Source organism: Oncorhynchus mykiss, chromosome 14 (assembly GCF_057628025.1).
Source record: "Oncorhynchus mykiss isolate SJ-2025 chromosome 14, ASM5762802v1, whole genome shotgun sequence".
Taxonomy (NCBI): domain Eukaryota; kingdom Metazoa; phylum Chordata; class Actinopteri; order Salmoniformes; family Salmonidae; genus Oncorhynchus; species Oncorhynchus mykiss.
This window is the reverse complement of record NC_143035.1, coordinates 21676264-21697518: the sequence shown is the minus strand read 5'-3', so window position 1 is coordinate 21697518 and position 21255 is coordinate 21676264. Positions and strand designations below refer to the sequence as shown.

The following is a 21255-nucleotide window of genomic DNA, read 5'->3' as shown; positions in this document are numbered from 1 at the left end:
GGGTATTTTACGTTGTACTCTGAGGATATTTTTGCAGAATTCTGCATGAAGAGTCACAATTTGGTGTTTGTCCCATTTTGTGAATTATTGGTTGGTGAGCAGACCCCAGACCTCACAACAATATAGGGCAATGGGTTCTATAATTGATTCAAGTATTTTTAGCCAGGTCCTAATTGGTATGTCAAATGTGATGTTCCTTTTGATGGCGTAGAATGCCCTTCTTGCCTTGTCTCTCAGATCGTTCACAGCTTTGTGGAAGTTACCTGTGGCACTGATGTTTAGGCCAAGGTATGTATTGTTTTTTGTGTGCTCTATGGCAACGGTGTCTAGATGGAATTTGTATTTTGTGGTCCTGGCGACTGGACCTTTTTTGGAACACCATTATTTTGGTGTTACTTTGATTTACGGTCAGGGACCAGGTCTGGCAGAATCTGTGCAGAAGATCTAGGTGCTGCTGTAGGTCCTCCTTGGTTGGTGACAGAAGCACCAGATCATCAGAAAACAGTAGACATTTGACTTCAGATTCTAGTACAGTGAGGCCGCGTGCTGCAGACTGTTCTAATGTCTTCACCAATTTGTTGATATACATGTTGAGCAGAAATTTGTTTTTTTTGCCAATTTTAACCACAGGCTTTGTTTGTGTACATGGATTTTATAATGTCATATGTTTTTCCCCCAACACACTTTCCATTAATGTGTATAGCTGACCCTCATGCCAAATTTAGTCTAGTGCTTTTTTGAAATCAACAAAGTTTTGATTTGTTTGTTTGTCAATTAGCGTGTGCAGGGTGAATATGTGGTCTGTCGTACGATAATTTGATAAAAAGCCAATTTGACATTTGACCAGTATATTGTTTCAATTTAAGGGCTTTATTGGCATAGGAAACAGATGTTAACATTGCCAAAGCAAGTGTCTCTAATTTGGTCATTCATTTGGCAGGAGGTTAGGAAGTGCAGCTCAGTTTGATTCTCTCTCTCCCAGTCACACTCACTTTCTTTACATTAAGCATGCAAATCAAACACATTTCTAACCCCCAGAAATAGCTTGACAGCAAGATTGTGTAAAGGATAATTGACATGGTTTTGCATGTGTAAGAAGTTACCTGGAAACATGCTCATCCAGCTTAGAAACACAGAGACATTTAATGTGTGCTGTTAAATTACACTAGCAGGTCTTGCTGACAGCAGTTATTAGGATAATTCTACATGTCCCAGACATCCTTTCTCTGTGAAGAAGAGAGTACATAGGCCTAGTGCTTGTGTTTTCTCTCCCTTTCCTGGTCCATAGGTAATGTGCATGTGGTAGATACCAGTGTTGTGTTGAAAGTCATCCTCTGAAAACAGTATTATTTTGGTGCTAATTTTACTAATGATATCCCAAAAGGATCCCTACTGCATACTGAACAGAGAGGAATGGTAGTCTTAGTCGTGTAGATTTATTTGATAAAAAGCAGCAACTGACTTATAACAGGCCCTTCCTTTTAAAGTAACTTCAAAAGAGGCATTTACATATTTTGTTGAAAGGCCTTTGTTATTTACATTGCTTGTCACTAGATACAAAGTGCAATCTGATTTGACTCCCTCTCTTTCTAATGTGCTTCTAAAGCTGTACTAAAGTTGACCCTGAAAACACTCATTTACACTGCTTAATTTGAACATTTGACTTTCTTGGCCCATTCCCTAATGCTCATCCAAAATATAAAGCCTTCCTGTAATGCGTCTGTGTGTAGCTGGTGTAGATGAGTCAGGCGCAGGACAGCAGATATGAGTAATGTACGCAATTTTACTCAACAATAAACACAATACACGTCAAATAAATCCAAGGCCACAATAACGGACCGCAATACAATAAACAATCACTCACAAACAAACATGGGGGAACAGAGGGTAAATAATGAACAAGTAATTGGGGGATTGAAACCAGGTGTGTAAGACAAAGACAAAACAAATGGAAAATGAAAAGTGGATCGGCGATGGCTAGAAGGCTGGTGACGTCGACTGTTGAACGCCGCCCGAACAAGGAGAGGGACCAACTTCGGCGGAAGTCGTAACACTTCCATGCATAATTTTTTGGTGTAGAATTATGAATGTTGCTTTTAGTAGCCTACCCTCCACAATGCATTGCTTACATAGCCTAGCGGTTAGAAGCATTGGGCTAGTAACCGAAAGGTTGCTTGTTCAAATCCCCTGGCCGACTAGGTGATAAATATGTAAATGTGCCCTTGAGCAAGGCACTTAAGCCTAATTGCTCCTGGTTTGCTGTCAATAATGGCTGATCCCTGGCACTGACCCTTCTCTACGAGGGTGTCTGCACACAACACATCTAATTCACACTTGGACAAATGTAAGCACCCACCTAATTATCTTATCTTAATTTACCTCATTTACAGGTGCATGTAAAAAGTTACAATTTACTATGGATAGTGCGCATGCAGCTATTAAAAGAGGAACATGTCAACCTTTGTATGAATCCAACTTTTAACATTGCAAATTGCTTCAGTTAAAAATACTGCAATAGAAAACTGCACAATATGTACATATGCTCTCTCCAGTCCCCAGACATTGTACTGTTAGGCTTCATCATATTGCTGCTGTAAATGAGTCTTCTGCAGAATCTCAGTTGGATAGTCCCCTGTGTGTCAGTGCCATGGCTACTGAAGCCATTAAAGATCAGCTACCTCGGCTGTGTTATTAGCCAAGCACTGCTGTCATTCAGACCCAGTCTATCAGAGTTTCCCTGAGCCCTTGGCGAATGATGAACGGTTCCCAGGTATGAAGCATCTGTGTGTATCTAATCTATTCATCTCTACCCGTCTGTCTGCCCACCTCCTAGCTCTTCATTTTTCCCTGCTATCTGTGCTGTCTCAGATCACACTGACAACAGCTGGGTTGCTCTCTCGGAGGCCATATCAGTGCTGGCTTGGGGATGTGTTGACTGCGGGCGTGCCGCCGTCCCCTCATCCCCTAGTGTCCCCAGGAGGGAGACCTAACCCTCGGCTTTGTTGGCCTTGAATAGGGGCATAGCATATCCCCAGTCACCAGATCCCTCCAAGCACCACCAAAGACCTCACCCTCCCGCATCCTCTGCATTGTTGCTGCTGTGGCTAGATTGATTTGTGGCCCCGGTGTGTATGTGACTGTGTTTGTCTCTGTGTACTGTAAGTGCTTCGTCCCCTCTCTCACTCGACACTGTGATTGTTTGAAAATAAATATAAAACCAGACGGGAGCTGTATAGTGTCTCTGTAAAGCATGGCTGCCCTGATGTCACTGAGACTACCCCTCTCTTGATAGCCTCCACACAGCTCATTGGATGGGTTGGGAAACATAAAGAGTGCTGGCAAACCCTGACATGCCCTCCCATCATGTATGACTCACGGCAATACATGTAGAAGATGCAATGAGAGACAGGGTTTTATTTAAGCAATAAGGCATAAGGTGGTGTGGTATATGGCCATCATATCAGGGCTAAGGGCTGTTCTCTGCACAACGCAATGTGGAGTGCCTGGATACAGCCCTTAGCCATGGTATATTGGCCATATACCACAAACCCCAAAGGTGCCTTATTGCTATTATAAATTGGTTACCAACGTAATTAGGCGGCAGGTAGCCAAGTGGTTAGAGCGTTGGGCCAGTAACCGAAAGGTTGCTGGATCGAATCCCCAAGCTGACAAGGTAACATTTGTCGTTCTGCCCCTGAGCAAGGCAGTAAACCCACTGTTCCCTGGCCGCCAAAGACGTGGATGTTGATTATTGCAGCCCCCCACACCTCTCTGATTCAGAGGGGTTGGGTTAAATGCGGAAGAGACATTTCAGTTGAATGCATTCAGTTGTACAACTGACAGCTTTCCCTAATTCACCATGCTCGGTCTGATATACCACGGGCGTCAGCCAATCTCGAACCACCCAGTTTATAATGCAGAATATACAGTGGCATCATATAGGCTAGACAAGGTAAGGTAGGCTGAAAAAGCTATTGAATATGAAATGTGATGGGGGTACATTGTGGAGATATGCTTTGAAGCAGGGTTTTATTATTGAAGATTTGAGTACGATACTGATAGGCCAGTTCAAAAAGACATTGGAAATTAAATGTGGAGGCTTGATTTGAAATGTGAAGGTTTATCTAAATGGCATCGGAAGGCTTTGAACTAGTCAAGATGGAAGCACGTTCATTAAGGAGGATACTTTTAACATCCTGGACTTTGATTTTCTTTTCCATTTTCCCGGCTGTGCACTTTGAGCTTTACCACAGCCCAATCCACTGTAACTCCATAGAAGTCAAATTGTTTAACTATTAGGCACTGTTATTTAATCCATCTTTTCAGTTTAGAGGAGGACTCTTGATAAATAGTAAACATCCTCTCACTGTCAACTGCGTTCATTTTCAGCAAACTTAACATGTGTAAATATTTGTATGAACATAACAAGATTGAGACATAAACTGAACAAGTCCCACATACATGTGACTAACATAAATTTAATAATGTGTTCCTAAACAAAGGGGGGGATCAAAATCAAAAGTAACAGTCAGTATCTGGTGTGGCCACCAGTTGCATTAAGTACTGCAGTGCATCTCCTCCTCATGGACTGCACCAGATTTGCCAGTTCTTGCTGTGAGATGTTACCCCACGCTTCCACCAAGGCACCTGCAAGTTCCCTGACATGTCTGGGGGGAATGGCCTTAGCCCTCACCCTCTGATCCAACAGGTCCCAGACGTGCTCAATGGGATTGAGATCCGGGCTCTTCACTGGCCATGGCAGAACACTGACATTCCTGTCTTGCAGGAAATAACGCACAGAATGAGCAGTATGGCATTGTCATGCTGGAGGATCATGTCAGGAAGAGCCTGCAGGAAGGGTACCACATGAGGGAGGAGGATGTCTTCCCTGTAACGCACAGCATTGAGATTGCCTGCAATGACAACAAGCTCAGTCCGATGATGCTGTGACATACCGCCCCAGACCATGATGGACCCTCCACCTCCAAATCGATCCCGCTCCAGAGTACAGGCCTCTGTGTAACACTAATTTCTTCAACGATAAACGCAAATCCGACCATCACTCCTGGTGAGACAAAACCGTGACTCGTCAGTGAAGAGCACGTTTTGCCAGTCCTGTCTGGTCCAGCGACGGTGGGTTTGTGCCCATAGGCGACATTGTTACCGGTGATGTCTGGTGAGGACCTGCCTTACAACAGGCCTACAAGCCCTCAGTCCAGCCTCTCTCAGCCTATTGCGGACAGTCAGAGCACTGATGGAGGGATTGTGTGTTCCTGGTGTAACTCGGGCAGTTGTTGTTGCCATCCTGTACCTGTCCCACAGTTGTGATGTTCGGATGTACCAATCCTGTGCAGGTGTTGTTACACGTGGTCTGCCACTGCGAGGATGATCAGCTGTCCGTCCTGTCTTCCTGTAGCGCTTTCTTAAGCGTCTCTCAGTACAGACAATGCAATTTATTGCCCTGGCCACATCTGCAGTCCTCATGCCTCCTTGCAGCATGCCCAAAGCACGTTCACGCAGATTAGCAGGGACCCTGGGCATCTTTTGTTTGGTGTTTTTTCAGATGAAAGCCTCTTTAGTGTCCTAAATTTTCAAAACTGTTTCCTTAAGTTCCTACCGTTTGTAAGCTGTTGGTGTCTTAACGACCGTTTTACAGGTGCATGTTCATTAATTGTTTATGGTTCATTGAACATGCATGGGAAACAATGTTTAAACCCTTTACAATGACGATCTGTGAAGTTATTTGTTTTTTTACGAATTATCTTTGAAAGACAGGGTCCTGAAAAAGGGACGTTTCTTTTTTTGCTGAGTTTAGAAGTCTGTCTGATAAAAAGCCTGAAGTTCTGTCTTCAGGTAATCTCTTGGTAGTATCTACTCTGTGACGCAGACCCAGACAAACCAGGACTGACATCAGTCAGTGGCCGGAGCATTGACCCATATCTTTGCCTGTGACCAGTTCACACACTGTGGAGTCGTAGTCAAGTTTGTTTGTATCAATAACACTAAGGCCCATACTACAGGCCTTACATGACACATGTTTCTACACTCCTGTCGTGTCTGATCCCTTAAGACACTCACAAGTCTTTGAAGTCCCCACTTGAAAGGGTTGATCTGAATAGTAAGAGTCCAAAGGAACTTTGTATACAGTGGTTACAGAGTGATTAACGAGCTCCAGCCCCTCTATCAAACACACACACTCGCCTTCCAGGCCACACAGATTGTAGTGCTGAGACAAGACCAAGATTGTGGAGGGATCAAACTCAGGAAAAAATATATGGAGTGATCAAATCCTAACCTCAGCCTAACCTCATCAAACAAAACTGATTGGAACAATCTATAACAAAGAGATATTCATATTTAGAGATTCAGTTCATATGCAGTGTAGGGAAAATTATTTTCATTTGTATTGTTTATTAATATTAATGACGTCTCCATCTTTCTCCAGTTTCTGCCGAGATCCTGAAGAGCAGTCTCAGCACCATGGAGCGACACATCCAGAGGCTAGAAAATGACATTGAGAACTTCCCCAAGACGGACGACGAAAAGGATAAGTTTGTGGAAAAATTGTCCATATCCTTTTCATGCTTTTTATTGATTTCTCACATTGTCTTAATTGAACGTATCGCTGATGTAGAAAGTAGACATGTTTTGGGCATTTGGCGCCTGTGGATTGTCCACCAAAGAGACTGTGCTGTTGCGTTCTCCTGAGCAGGAAAGAGTAGTTAACGGCCATAAGTGTGGCTTGTGGCACCCGTGGGCTTAAAGGAATGGATACGGCTGCCTTCCCACTAGTGAGATGTTTATCAGATCTCCTCCTCCTCTACCCAACGTTCCCCAGAGAGAGTTCAGGCCTTGAGCTATTTTTACCGCTGATCCACCACTGCCTCCCCTCGGGGTCTCTAATGAGGGCTCGTTCCCCCATGCGGACTTATCACCCACCTCCTGATTTCATCTCCTAACCAGCCACAGGCCTCTCCACATAGGCTTTCTGTAGACTATCACCTTTTGCGGCTCTTCTCTCATTTTGATAACAGAGTGCTTTCACTTAAACTCAAGCGGTTCAGCTCTCAAATCAAATTAGTGATGCCTGAGCACTTCTCAGACTCCATTTTAAGGAGGAAGGTGCCTCGGCAGAATAGGTTTGTCTAGTAATCTGGCACCTACAGTACATACACTACAGTGTTTAGAGTCTCATTGGTTGAAACCAACTCGGATGTCAATAGCTAGGGGCTATGATACCTCCTATCACTATATGTGTATTAAAACAGACAGCATTCCTCTGTTTGTTTTTTTAATTGAACCTTTATTTAACTAGGCAAGTCAGTTAAGAACAAATTCTTATTTACAATGACGGCCTTCCGGGGAACAGTGGGTTAACTGCCTTGTTCAGGGGCAGAACTACAGATTTTTACCTTGACTCTCTAACCACTAGGCTACCTGTCTCTAGGTGTGAGTTACCACATTTATTAAGGGAAAGCAAGAATCATTCAAGGGTAATTCATCAATTCAGGAGACATTCCATATGTTCAACACTCACACTTGCATGTGACATGTTCCGGAACGTTAGCTGCTACTAAGTATTTTTTAAACTTCCCGCTTTGGCGTGGATGTGTCAATGTGTAGTTCATACATGCATAATCTATGACCAGATTTACTTTCTAGCCTAAATTAGCCAGCAAATCCTTAGTTTGAAAGCAACTGTTGTACTGGAAGCTGTGCTGGCCCTCACATGGGCCAGCCCCCTAAAAATTTGACCATGAGCTTCAGCCCCTTGCTATATGTGTGACAGCTTGCAAGGTGCACATGATGCACCCACACCACACCAGAGCAGAGAGAGAGAGAGCAAAGTGGGGCACATTTCTGCACAAGTTTCAGGGACCCCTTGAGGGCTACTTTCAAAACTACTGGCAAAAAAGTACACACAATTTCCAGAGAATCCCCTTAAAAAAGTGCTTAACCTTAATTTGAGCTTTTTGTTAGCTTGCAATTATTATTTTTTTGAACTTTTAGCTGACATAAGAGTAATAGCTGCCTAACACATCAGAAATCTGCTCCTAGTCAAATATTGGCACTTAATATGTGTACATTTTATATCTTTAAAAATAGAGGCTTTGGCAAAAACCTCCCCTGCAGCTCTGAACCAAGACAGGGAGGAAAGGCAGCTCAGGGCCCCTGATGTCTGTATCGATTCTGGGGCTCCACGGAGGATGTCCGTGGAAATGGAGAACTGCATATATACTGGAGTAGTGCTCCCCTTCACTGTCTGAATCGTGTCCCCAGAGAGTGAGAGGGAGAGAAGCTGCCTGGCCGTGAATGGAAACGCCCCACTTCCCCATCTCACCGGATCTGGCATCAGAGCCGAAATGGAGCCTCAGTCGTATTTGGCCGAACCAATTTTAGTTACTGCCTCATTGTGAAAAAAGCAAAGAGAGGAAAACATTTAAAAATGGTTTTCTTACCTACATTTTGTAGCCTTCCAACCTCCTTCCACTCTGTGTTCAGCCAGGTTAAGGGTGACACAGCTGCACTCGCTCCACAGCTGCCCACCGTGACAGAGTAGGCATTCTTACCTTACTAAAGAAAGCCAGAAAGCTGTTTTACTGTCCCTTTATGGCGCCCGCGATCGATGAGGGGAGTCGAGGTGATTCAAGTGGTAAGGTGGAGAGCGTATTTGTGTCTATCAGACCTCTCTCATGCTGTCTGTGTCTGTCTCTCCCCGTTAGTAATCAGCTCTCTCTGTGTCTCTGTCTCTCCCCATCAGCAATCACCAATATCTGTGTCTCTGTCTCTCCCTGTTCGCAATCACTTCTCTCATGCTCTCTGTGTCTCTGTCTCTCTCCGTTAGCAATCACCTCTCTCTGTCTGTCTCTCTCCGTTAGCAAGCACCTCTCTCTGTCTCTGTCTCTCCCTGTTAGTAATCACCTCTCTCTGTGTCTGTCTCTCTCCGTTAGCAAGCACCTCTCTCTGTGTCGCTGTCTCTCCCCGTCAGCAATCACCTCTCTCTGTCTCTGTCTCTCCCCGTCAGCAATCACCTCTCTCTGTGCCTCTGTCTCTCTCCGCTAGCAAGCACCTCTCTCTGTCTCTGTCTCTCCCTGTTAGTAATCACCTCTCTCTGTGTCTGTCTCTCACCGTAAGCAAGCACCTCTCTCTGTGTCGCTGTCTCTCCCCGTCAGCAATCACCTCTCTCTGTCTCTGTCTCTTCCTGTTAGCAATCACCTCTCTCTGTGTCTCTGACTCTCCTCATTAGCAATCACCTCTCTCTGTGTCTGTCTCTCCCTGTTCGCAATCACTTCTCTCATGCTGTCTGTGTCTCTGTCTCTCCTCGTTAGTAAACACCTCTCTCCGTGTCTCTGTTTCTCACCGTTAGCAATCACCTCTCTCTGTGTCTGTCTCTCCCCATCAGCAATCACCTCTCTCTGTGTCTCTGTCTCTCCCCATCAGCAATCACCTCTCTCTGTGTCTCTGTCTCTCCCCATCAGCAATCACCTCTCTCTGTGTCTCTGTCTCTCCCCATCAGCGATCACCTCTCTCTGTGTCTCTGTCTCTCCCTGTTAGCAATCACCTCTCTGTGTCTCATTCTCTCCCCGTTAGCAATCACCTCTCTTTCTCTCACTCACTAGAGTGGGTTTGACCTGCGTGTGACCTTTTTCTTGGTAATGAAGTAATGCAGTTCATCTGCTAGTCAAAATAACAAGGTGTTTGGTAAACATGGCTCTTCTGTGACCCTGCTCAAATCAATTCACATGATTAGGCATCAAGGGTAATTCGCAAGTTTTCTAAATAAAATATGCTATGTGTTCGGACTTGAATTTCTTTGTACTGTAGCATCCACTCTGAACACACTTCTCCAGATGTGTTGAATGATTCACGCCCCTTCAGCTTTTTCCTTACCATTCGTGCTTCTATAGCTGCATTGCTTGCTGTTTTGGGTTTTAGGCAGGGTTTCTGTATAAGCACTTTTGGCTTTATGAATACATTTGATTGATTGATGATGTTGAACTGTGAAAGGATGTAAGTTGGTTTTGCCTTGAATCATCCTACTATCTTATTTTCTCTTTGAACCTTAAAGTTAACATGACCAGTAGCATTGTGAAAGCTTTCACAAGCAGAACATTATTTCTGTGCTCTTTTGATTATGATTTATGATTTGGCAACAGCGAGTCTTCCTTGGGTCCGACACATGACGAAGAAGACATTACAGACAAGAAGACTTGACAATTTACGTACATTTTAAACATTAACATAGACATTACAGACATACTGTATATAATATTAGAAACACACACAAAACAGTACAACTAAATAATAATAATGTGTGGTGTGTAGAGTGTGTGTTGGAGTGTGTGTGCGTGCATGTATCAGAACTATAGTTGTGCCCAAAGGTAACAGAGGGAAGGGAAAATATATTAGATAAAGAGATGAAAGAGACAATGCTTGATTTTACCAGGTTTTTATATATTTTATTTTGCCTTTGGCTTAGATAACTGTAATCGGTGTAACACAGTTTAGGGTGTGTGAAACTGACAGTTTGAAATATTCCCTGCCATATGTTTTTGGTTTGACATTTCCTTTTGTAAAGATAAGTCTGACATACCTTTTTAAACTTCCTACTGAGATTAAAGGACGCTGATGCCTGGAAACATGACAGATGAAACAACAACAACGAAAGCAGCAGCTAAAGTCATGCATTTGATGGTTGAGCAACCCTGTAAAAAGTTTTCACTGTAGAGCACATTGATGAATGAGGAAGTGTGTGTGTGTGTGTGTGTGTGTGTGTGTGTGTGTGTGTGTGTGTGTGTGTGTGTGTGTGTGTGTGTGTGTGTGTGTGAGTGAGAGAGAGCAGTGAATGGTAAACAACCCAGTGTCTGAGTGTGGGGTACAGCAGAACTTAGTTCTGTTTAAATTAAGAGAACACCAACATGTTTCGGGTGCTGCTACATTCCCCCAAAGCGGCTGGCCTTGTTTTGATATCTACACTGGAGCGTTTCTGATGCCTTCCTTATTATAGGGGCAATCTGGGATTCAAACAACAACACATTGGGTATTGTGAGTGGGTGTTTGACAGAGTCTCTTTGGCCTTTTTTTTGAAGACTTGCAGGTGTTGCCTAGTCTTGCTTACACCAGTCTCTCTACGTCCTTGATGCACAGCTCACTGTGTAGTCACGTGGGTTGCGCTTCAGCCAGACTATTTGTTTCCTAGTTAGGTTTTAAAAGGTAACAATAAATGTCTTAAAACAGCACAACTTTTATTACCTCTTCAGGTTTTTATAATGAATACAATTATGTTAAATGTTTCTAATTAATTGAAGATTGCTTGGTGATGCCTTTTATGAGCTAGAACTCAATTCGACTTCTTGCAATTTCAATTAGAATGTATGTAGTGCCTTTTGGAAAGTATTCAGACCCCTTGATTTTTTCACGTTACGTTTTTTTACTCAACAATCAACACACAATACCCCACAATGACAAAGCTAAAACAGGTTTTTCAACATTTTTTTAACTGTATTAAAAAATAAAAACAGAAATGAGCTCAGGTTTCCATTGATCATCCTTGATGTTTCTACAACTGTTATAAATTCAATTGATTGGACATGATTTGGAAAGGCACATGCTGTGGGGATGTTTTTCAGAGGTAGGGACTTGGAGACTAGTCAGGATCGAGGCAAAGATGAACGAAGCAAAGGACAGAGATCCTTGATGAAAACCTGCTCCAGAGCACTGAGGACCTCAGACTGGGGCGAAGGGTCACCTTCCAACAGGACAGCAACCCTGAGCACACGGCCAATACAACGCAGAAGTGGCTTTGGGACAAGTCTCTGAATATCCTTGAGTGGCTCAGCAATGGTCCCAGAGTTGAACCCGATCGAACATCTCTGGAGAGGCCTGAAAATAGCTGTGCAGCAACGCTCCCCATCCAACCTGACAGAGCTTGAGAGGATCTGCAGAGAAGAATGTGAGAAACTCCCCAAATACAGGTGTGCCAAGCTTGTAGCGTCATACCCAAGAAGACTTGATGCTGTAATTGCTGCCAAAGTGGTTCAACAAAGTACTGAGTAAAGGGTCTGAATACTTATGTAAATGTGGTATTTATTTATTTTCTATGAGCAAAAATGTTTAAAAACCTGTTTTTGCATAGTCAATATGGATTATTGAGTGTAGATTGTTGAGAATAAGGCTATAACCTAACAAAATGTGGAAGAAGTCAAGGGGTCTGAATACTTTCGGAAGGCATAATGAAATCCTCAAATAAATTAATTAACTTGCCGGAGTCAGCTTTCAAACTGCTACATTTACCAGTTCATATCTACAGTCGTTATCTACTAAAGAAGACAGCCTGAACCCATTCCTTATACTTGTTGGCATCACAAACAGCCCAGCAGAGGTACTTCATTTAGCTTTATTGAAACATTTTTCTCCTTCCATTACTGTAATGTATGCAAATGACTGAATAGGGTGTTTGTTCAGCAGTTTAGTGATCTATATCTATCAGATTTAGGAGAGCCCACTAAGGCTGGGAATAGAGGCATTGGCCCCTGGGGGGCCCTAATTCACTGGAGGGGCTTGGGTGATCCCAGACCCCAGTACAGATCTATGACTGATGGATATGACGAAATAGGACTCTGGGGAAGGGACAGCCTATAGGGACTGTGGATAGGATGGATACTGGCCTGTTAATGGGAGATAGGTGGGTCGCCGGGACGATGAGATGCCGGACCGAGCGTTGATGGATAGGCGGCCCCTGTCTTAATAGATCTCCCGCCGCGGTACTCAACTCAATAATTCAGCCCGCTGATAGTTAGCTTAACCTTTCGGCTTCCTAGGGACCCGAGAAGTTGAAATCAACTGGTGTCATTAAAGCCCCCTGACACATTAAGACCTGTAGCTGTGCTCTGGTCAAGTGGGGGGATAACTCAATACATTAGCTATGCGCTGTATAGAATTAAGTTTACAGCTAAAACTATCACTTTTTGGCTACAGTAACTCCTCACAAGTATAATAGTGTTTAATGTGTTTTTGCCAACTGATTTAAATATCAGAACATGCGAACAGATAAAATGCGTTGTCTTCCCATCATAGAATGTTATATACACATAAAGACAGGAAATTAATTAATGTATTACCTCCCTCATATTATACCTACAACCATGTATTGGAGGGGTGCAACTGCACAAATAAAGTCTAGAACTCAATTAGAGGGATGCAGCAACATTATTCCACAAAAAATTCCATAATTTGATGTTTTGTTGATGGTGGTGGATAATGCTGTCTCAGGCTCCAGAATCTCCCGTAAGTGTTCAAATGGGTTGAGATCTGGTGACTGAGATGGCCAAGGCATATGATTTACATAATTTTTATGCTTATCAAACCATTCAGTGACCAACCGTGCCTTGATGATGATGGCATTGTTATCCTATGGGAGCTTAGTCATGGTAGCGAAAATAATGGCCTGCCCAGCATTTTATACATGACCCTAAGCATGATGGGATGTTAATTACTTAATTACATCAGGAACCAGACTTGTGTGGAAGCACCTGCTTTCTATATACACTGAACAAAAATATAAACGCAACATGCTAAAAATTTCTACGATTTTACTGACTGTATAGAAATCAGTCAATTTAAATAAAGTCATTTGGCCCTAATCTATGGATTTCACATGACTGGGAATACATATATGCATCTGTTTGGTCACATATACACTACCGGTCAACATTTTTAGAACACCTACTCATTCAAGGACTTTTCTTTATTTTTACATATTGTAGAATAATAGTGAAGACATCAAAACTATGAAATAACACATATGGAATCATGTAGTAACCAAAGAAGTGTTAAACAAATCAAAATATATTTTATATTTCAGATTCAAATATCCACCCTTTGTCTTGATGACAGCTTTGCACATTCTTGGCATTCTCTGAACCAGCTTCACCTGGAATGCTTTTCAAACAGTATTGATGGAGTTCCCACATATTCTGAGCACTTGTTGGCTGCTTTTCCTTCACTCTGCGGTCCAACTCATCCCAAACCATCTCAATTTGGTTTCACGTTGTGGGATTGTGTAGGTCAGGTCATCTGATGCAGCACTCTATCACTCTCCTTCTTGGTCAAATAGCCTTTACACAGCCTGGAGGTGTGTTGGGTCACTGTCCTGTTGAAAAACAATTGATAGTCCCACTAAACCAAAACCAGATGCAGCGTATCGCTGCAGAAATCTGTAGTAGCCATGCTGGTTAAGTGTGCCTTGAATTCTAAATAAATCACAGACAATATAACCAGCAAAGCACCCCCACACCATCACACCTCCTCCTCCATGCTTTACGGTGGGAAATACACATGCAGAGATCATCCGTTCACCCACACCACATCTCACAAAGACTCGGCAGTTGGAACCAAAAGTCTCCAATTTGAACTCCAGACCAAATTGCTCCATTGCTTGTGCTTCATGGCCCAAGCAAGTCTCTTCTTCTTATTGGTGTCCTTTATCAGTGGTTTCTTTGCTACAATTTTCCCATGAAGGCCTGATTCACACAGTCTCCTCTGAACAGTTGATGTTGAGATGTCTGTTACTTGAACTCTGTAAAGCATTTATTTGGGCTGCAATTTCCAGGGCGGGTAATTCTAATAAACTTATCCTCTGCTCCAGAGGTAACTTTAGGTCTCCATTTCCTTTGGCAGTCCTCATGAGAGCCAGTTTCATCATAGCGCTTGATGGTTTTTGCGACTGCACTTGAAGAAACTTTCAGAGTCCTTTACATTTTCCGTATTGACCTACCTTAAGTAATGATGGACTGTTGTCGCTGTTCCATCGCTGTTCTTGCCATAATATGGACTTAGCCCTATTTGGTAAAAGACTATCTTCTGTATACCCTCCCTACCTTGTCACAATACAACTGATTGGCTCAAACACGTTAAGAAGGAAAGACATTCTACAAATTAACTTAAGATGGCACACCTGTTAATTGAAATGCATTCCAGGTGACTACCTCATGAAGCTGGTTTAGAGGGTGCTAGGAGTGTGCAAAGCTGTCATCAAGACAAAGGCGGGCTATTTAAAGAATCTCAAATATAAAATATATTTAGATTTAACACTTTTTTGGTTATTACATGATTCGATATGTGTTATTTCATAGTTTTGATGTCTTCACTATTACTCTACAATGTATAACATATTAAAAATAAGAAAAATCCTTGTATGAGTAGGTGTTCTAAAACTTTTGACCGGTAGTGTACCTTAAAATAAAAATATAGGGGTGTGAATCAGAAAATCAGTCAGTATCTGGTGTGACCACCATTTTGCCTCATGCGGTGCGACACTTCACATGGAGTTGGTCAGGCTGTTGATTGTGGCCTGTGGAATGTTGTCCCATTCCTCTTCAATGGCTGTACAAAGTTGCTGGATATTGGCAGAAACTGCAACATGCTGTCGTACACGCCAATCCAGAGCAGAACATGCTCAATGGGTGACATGTCTGGTGAATATGCAGGCCATGGAAGAACTGGGACATTTTCAGCTTCCAGAAATTGTGTGCAGATCCTTGCGACATGGGGCTGTGCATTGTCATGCTGAAACGTGGTGATGGCGGCAGATGAAGGGCAAGACAATGGACCTCAGGATCTCATTCAAATTTACATAGATAGAGTAAAATGGCAATTTCAATGCCACCATGGGCTCTCTGTTCACAACGTTGACATCAGCAAACTGCTCGCCCACACAACGCCATACAGATTGTGTGACTGTGTAACGTTAACTCAGTAACCCCAGACAGACTCAGCCCACACACACACACACTTACACACACAAACACAGATTCTCGCTCCCCTGGCCCCAGGGCTACACCGTCATACCACCCACATGACTTGTGCATTGACAGATGCATTTACGCAGGTAGCACTCTCTGTTGTTCAGCAGCGTGTCAGTATGAAAGGACATTATATGTTTGTTTGGGGGGGGGGCAGTCAATATCCAGTACTGCAATCAGGGCACAGACTCGGGACTTTAACACTTCAAACCAAGAGAACCACTAACAGTATTGTAATGGAGTCATTCAGTTAAATTCGATGCCAAATGAGTCTTTGGGTTTTCAGAGTAGACAACACCAGTGGTCATTCTGTATTATTAACAGTTGACACTTACAGTCTAACATACCACTGCTAGATGCATTTCCTTTTATAGCTAAGAGTGCTATTGATGAACTGGGAGCTATACTCACTTTTATAACTAAGATGTTGTTGTTGCTTAAATTCGTACTAATTCGTAAACAAAGGATGACTGGTATTAAATTACCTCATGGGTAAGTCACCTGTAAAGATTTAGCTACGCTGTCGAGACAAATATACCTTTGCCATTATGGATGATAATTAGATCTAATGTGTTTCAGTACCAAAATGTAATACGCCCTTATAATCCGGCTAATTTGTTGACGTTTGTACTTCCTCATAGAAGGAAACCAGGTCAACAGATTGTGGTGGCATTTTCAGTTCAATGTTTACCTCACCATCGTGCTCTTTCTGTAAGCACTCTCCTTTATTAATGAAATTCACTGTAAATGTTGTGGCCAATTAATTCATACTTGCAGCACAGATAAGCGCTGGAGCTTTTTAATTAAGCAGAAACTCAAACCAAAGTAAATAATTAGAAGAGTGGGGAAAAATAACAGTTAACAAACAAAAAAAACATATCTCGTTACCCCTCTGTGGATATCGGTTACTGGTAGGCTAGTGTCTGTACTTAGTATTGTCTCAACATAGACACTATAGAGACGGTTTTTATTAAGCAACTTTAAGTCATTTCCTGGTTGTTAAAATTCTAATAGTTTGCCTAATTTCATAGTATGTGACAAAACAAGCAAGTATAGTGTCGAGAATAGTTTTACCATCTAAACTGCTGTGAAATATGTTTTCCATAACCAAAAATATAGTATTTTCAGCCGTTTGAAGTTGGTGTACTAAACCGAATGTCAAATAAGCAAAAACAAAACTTAAGAACGGGAGGCATAGAAACAGTGCATATAGAACAGACCTACCGCTTCTTAGACCTGCTTTCAATGAGAATTACATAACTATAACTCACTTTTCTGTGTACAGTTGGTCGGGTCGCCCAAAAAGTTACATAAAAAGCTTTAATAAGTGTCGATCGAATGAACAACATCTGCCAAAAATGGCAAGAATAATTGGATTCTAATAATAATGATCGTCATAAAGAGGGGCAGGGAAACACTAAAGGGATTGGCTTGCGCGTGTGATTGTTGCCGTCGTCCACCGATGTTTACTTGGAAATGGCATCCAAGGCCATGTGTTTTGTGTATTATGATTTTTCATAATGCTAATATAACAATTATCTTGGATTGCATTGGTGTGTGGCTTGGTGGAGGATACGTGTCTGAATGAGAGAAGGGAAGCTCGATGACTGCTTCTTCAAATCCCATTTTGACTAACAATGCCACCCAACAATAAACGCCCATGAATTGGGGAGATGACAGCTGTATTTTGTATTGTAGTGATTAGAATGGTATTTAACACAGCATTAATTCCCATTGATAATGAATGTAACGGTGTCTTAATTCTTTGTGGTGGGAGGGGTTTAGAGTTTAGAACTGAACTCAGCCACACATTGAGTTGATAAAATGTACATTTGGACATAAAGTATATTCTACACGAATCACAAATGCACTTTGAACTTTAAATAAAAATCACCTGTAGCTATCATACTCATAGTTCTACCAAGACCCGTTAAACAATGTTACTATCTTATTGTCAGGATCAATGCAATTAATCTCAGGGTTATAGGAAACTCACTCAGATACTGATGTTTTTCTAAGAACTGTTTTTCAATAGTCTTTCTAAGTTACTTTCTTAGTTTCCGTAGGCGGATGGGTGAAGTTCATTCACTCACACACACATCACATATCACACACACATATCACACATTACACACACACACACACACACACACACACACACGTCCACAGTGTATTCCACTCCAACCGAACTGACATATTCATATAGAGGACACATGTTTCTCTTATTATCAACAGCCAACCCTATTTTGTCACTCCTTAGATGAGTCTCCTTGTTAGCTGCCTGCCTTCACGGCCCCAGACGCCAGGACGTCTCAATGTGCCGTGTCATTATGCGAGTGAATTCCCCAGAAATTCTCCAATCAGTGTCTTGTTAGGCTGCGACACCGGGGCTGATGTGGCAGGTCCATTAGTCAGTAGAGTTGGCTGACAGGCTGCCTGGCCTTCTGGCTCCCTAGGGATGGATGCAGAGCCAGAGAAAGGGGTGGGGGGTAAGGCTCCAGTAGACTGACCCAGGTTTAACCTCTCCTTCCTCCTGGGTGACTCCCCTGTCATATACCCTCTGATCAAGCCTCAGTTCCCTGCCTGCCAGTCGGGGGTCCCTGAGGGATAGACCTCCAAGCCCGGTGCTTCTCCATAGGGATCCCATCCCGTATGGCCCTACCATGTCCTAGGATGCCTCACACAAACAGCTGGATGTTGTCGAGCGGGATTGGAAATGCATGTCTGTCCTACATGGTCAAGGGTTGAACTAGATAAGTTGTATTTTTGTACCTGACTATGTTTGGTATTTACACATTACCTGATACCAAGTAGCCAGCCAGCACCAGTCTGCACCTCATTACCCCCCATCCCCAAAAGGTCTTCACGCTGGGCAATAGACAGAGCACAGTCTGACCCATTTGTCATGGGCTCCTGGGTTTGATACAAAGCCCCTCAGCACTTGTTGCTGCAGTACTAATCCTTCTGTAGAGACACTAACTCATCTCTTTCTCACTCTCTGTCTCTCTCGCTCTCAGCCTTCCCACTCTCCCACGGTCATGCCTCATAATTTCACTTTCATTTGATGTTTAATGAAATTCCGTACCCCTTCTCTATTGAATTGGCACCATTGTAGGCAAATTTTTCTATCAAATGCCAATGGGGAGGGAAAACCTCGATTGGCAGTGTTTGTCTTCTTGAAGTGAGACATTGTTTTTTACTGTTTGTTTCAGCACATGACACCCCGTCAGTTGAGAATTTGAGATGTATGCTAGGTTTAACGGCTGGGAATGTGTCTCAGGAAACTGACGATGAACAAATGGCACGTTGAATGGCAGTGTAACTTTAACATGTCATTATGCATTGTTACAACTCACTTCCGGAAATTATGATAACCAGCTAATACCTCTGCTGATGCACCGGTAATGTGTAAAATGAGAAGTGGAAGTGTACTTAACGCTGGCGGGTGATATACAGAGGAGATGGCTGAACATTTATTCCACGGCAGACAGCGATATATTCACCAGCGGCGCCATTTATTGTGCTTTATTGCAAATAAGTACCACTGGGCAGGGCCCAAAGCACAGGGGAGGGCTCCTTGATTAAAAGTCCCTGTGTATCATTAGTCGTGTCCCTGTAGCTGCCTAGATGAAAGCCTGCAGTAAAATGTAAATCGAATGAATACCCAAACATTTCCCCACATATGTTTATGTTATTATTTTCCTGCTGAACGTGTCTAGGGAATACTAGCCCGTTCTGATTTTTGGCTTGGCTCCGTTATAGCCAGTTGTAGCCTAACGTTCTTCTGCTATCCGTGACTCTCAGTCCTCTGATCCTGACAGCGCTGTAGGATCAGTGTCTCCACAATCCACATATGGCTCCAGGTTGTCGTCTCCCTTCCTGCCTATTCATATATGTGCATTGGCATACTATTAGCCAGATTTATTGAGTGCGTTTGCATGCTTTAAACCAATTCAGAGGTTCATTATGCAAATCAAGTCTACTAATTACCATCAAGTTACTAATTGATTGTGAGATATGTTGTCGATTTCAGACTTGACTCCTAAGACAGGATTTGGTCTTCACCTGTCTTACCCCGCTTTTGGATGAATGCAATTATGAAAGAGCAGAGACAACCGAGCCAAAGCCAAGCCGAGTGCATTCAGTAGGGCATGTTGTGAGACATTCAGATAGAAAGGTATTATGTAGCTACAACAGACGCCGCTCTCTGACATGAAGAGTCAAGGATTTCATGACTTTTCTAACTGCATCATTCCCAAAATGGAACCCTGCTGAACGACACCCAGGTTACATACAGTACGTTCAGAGCCCCGGCTTATCAAAGTCGACGTGAGAGATGACAAAAAAAATGTCAGATCAAAATTGAGCTTTCTAATTAAAATTAATCTGTGACAGCCAGGAACACTAACAGTTACAAACGGCAATCTGATGGTAATCAACGGGGGTGTCTTCCATTAATTGGCAAAATGAGGCTCATCAATCACGCAGAGGGAGGAAAGCGGCAACAGGAGGCAGTACCCGCCGCCTTATCCTGTCAGAGTGTGCCGCCGTGGGGGAAGTCAGCACGATGGTGTGTCTCCAGGACAGACTCATATAAGAGGGATAACTTTTTCCTCCCCCTCTTCTCCACCCCCCCCCCCCCCCTACCACCACCAGCTCTCTTTCTCTTTGACAGCCTTTGTTTTCTTGCCTACGCATTTCAAATGGTTTGGTTGTTTTTCCACTGTCAGTCAACCCCCAAGACTGAGTTGTCAGTACTGACACAGTATATCAGGTGAAAAGTATCATTCTTTAACCCAGTGACATGTTGTGCACAGGTACCCTTAAATCCCACGTCCCAGTCCTTGTCATCAACGTGTTTGTACGGTAAGGCTGACTTATTGCTATATTTGCTATTGCTATATTTTCTATGTCATTCGTGATATCTAGACAGTTTTGATTGGCCGTCATTAATTGTGGTAGGAAGAGCTTAACGTCATCAAAACGTCACCCAATCTCAAATCAATCTCAGGAAAGGTCAGTTGTCTTATTTGTTGTCTTGTCACAAAACACAAACACATGGTACAGTGTTGTAGATGCTCACCCCAGGGTAGAGAGACATCTTAGCATTCAGTTCACCATTCTGGAGAGGTTTATTACAAACCGGAATCAATAACTTTAATAAACACTGAGCTATAGCTCTTGATTGTGTGGTTGATTAGGAAAGTGAAATTTAATTATGGATTGTTAGGAGTATAGAGTCAGTTGCACCACTCCCATTTCAAGCTTATCTTTCAGCATGAATTATTTTAATTCAAAGGTATTTTAGAATACTTACGAAGGTTAGCTAGATGACTCATTTCCCTACCCCTTTGGTTCGGAGGGCCTTTGTATTGTGAACACTTTGACTCTAAGTAAAGTGATTAAACTGAACTGGTCAAACAAACAGGAAGAGGAGGGCAACTTGTAGTGT

At 42.8% G+C, this 21255-nt stretch overlaps 1 protein-coding gene across 13 annotated transcripts in view; it reads left to right on the top strand.

Moving 5' to 3' along the window:
• diaph2 (diaphanous related formin 2) overlaps positions 1–21255 on the top strand; it is a 705396-nt gene that overhangs the window by 521124 nt on the left and 163017 nt on the right. For all 13 annotated transcript variants that reach the window (XM_090198585.1, XM_090198584.1, XM_090198577.1 and 10 more), the window contains one exon: positions 6446–6570. In XM_090198585.1, the coding sequence (XP_090054711.1) occupies positions 6446–6570 (125 nt within the window). The remainder of the gene's footprint in view (positions 1–6445; positions 6571–21255) is intronic.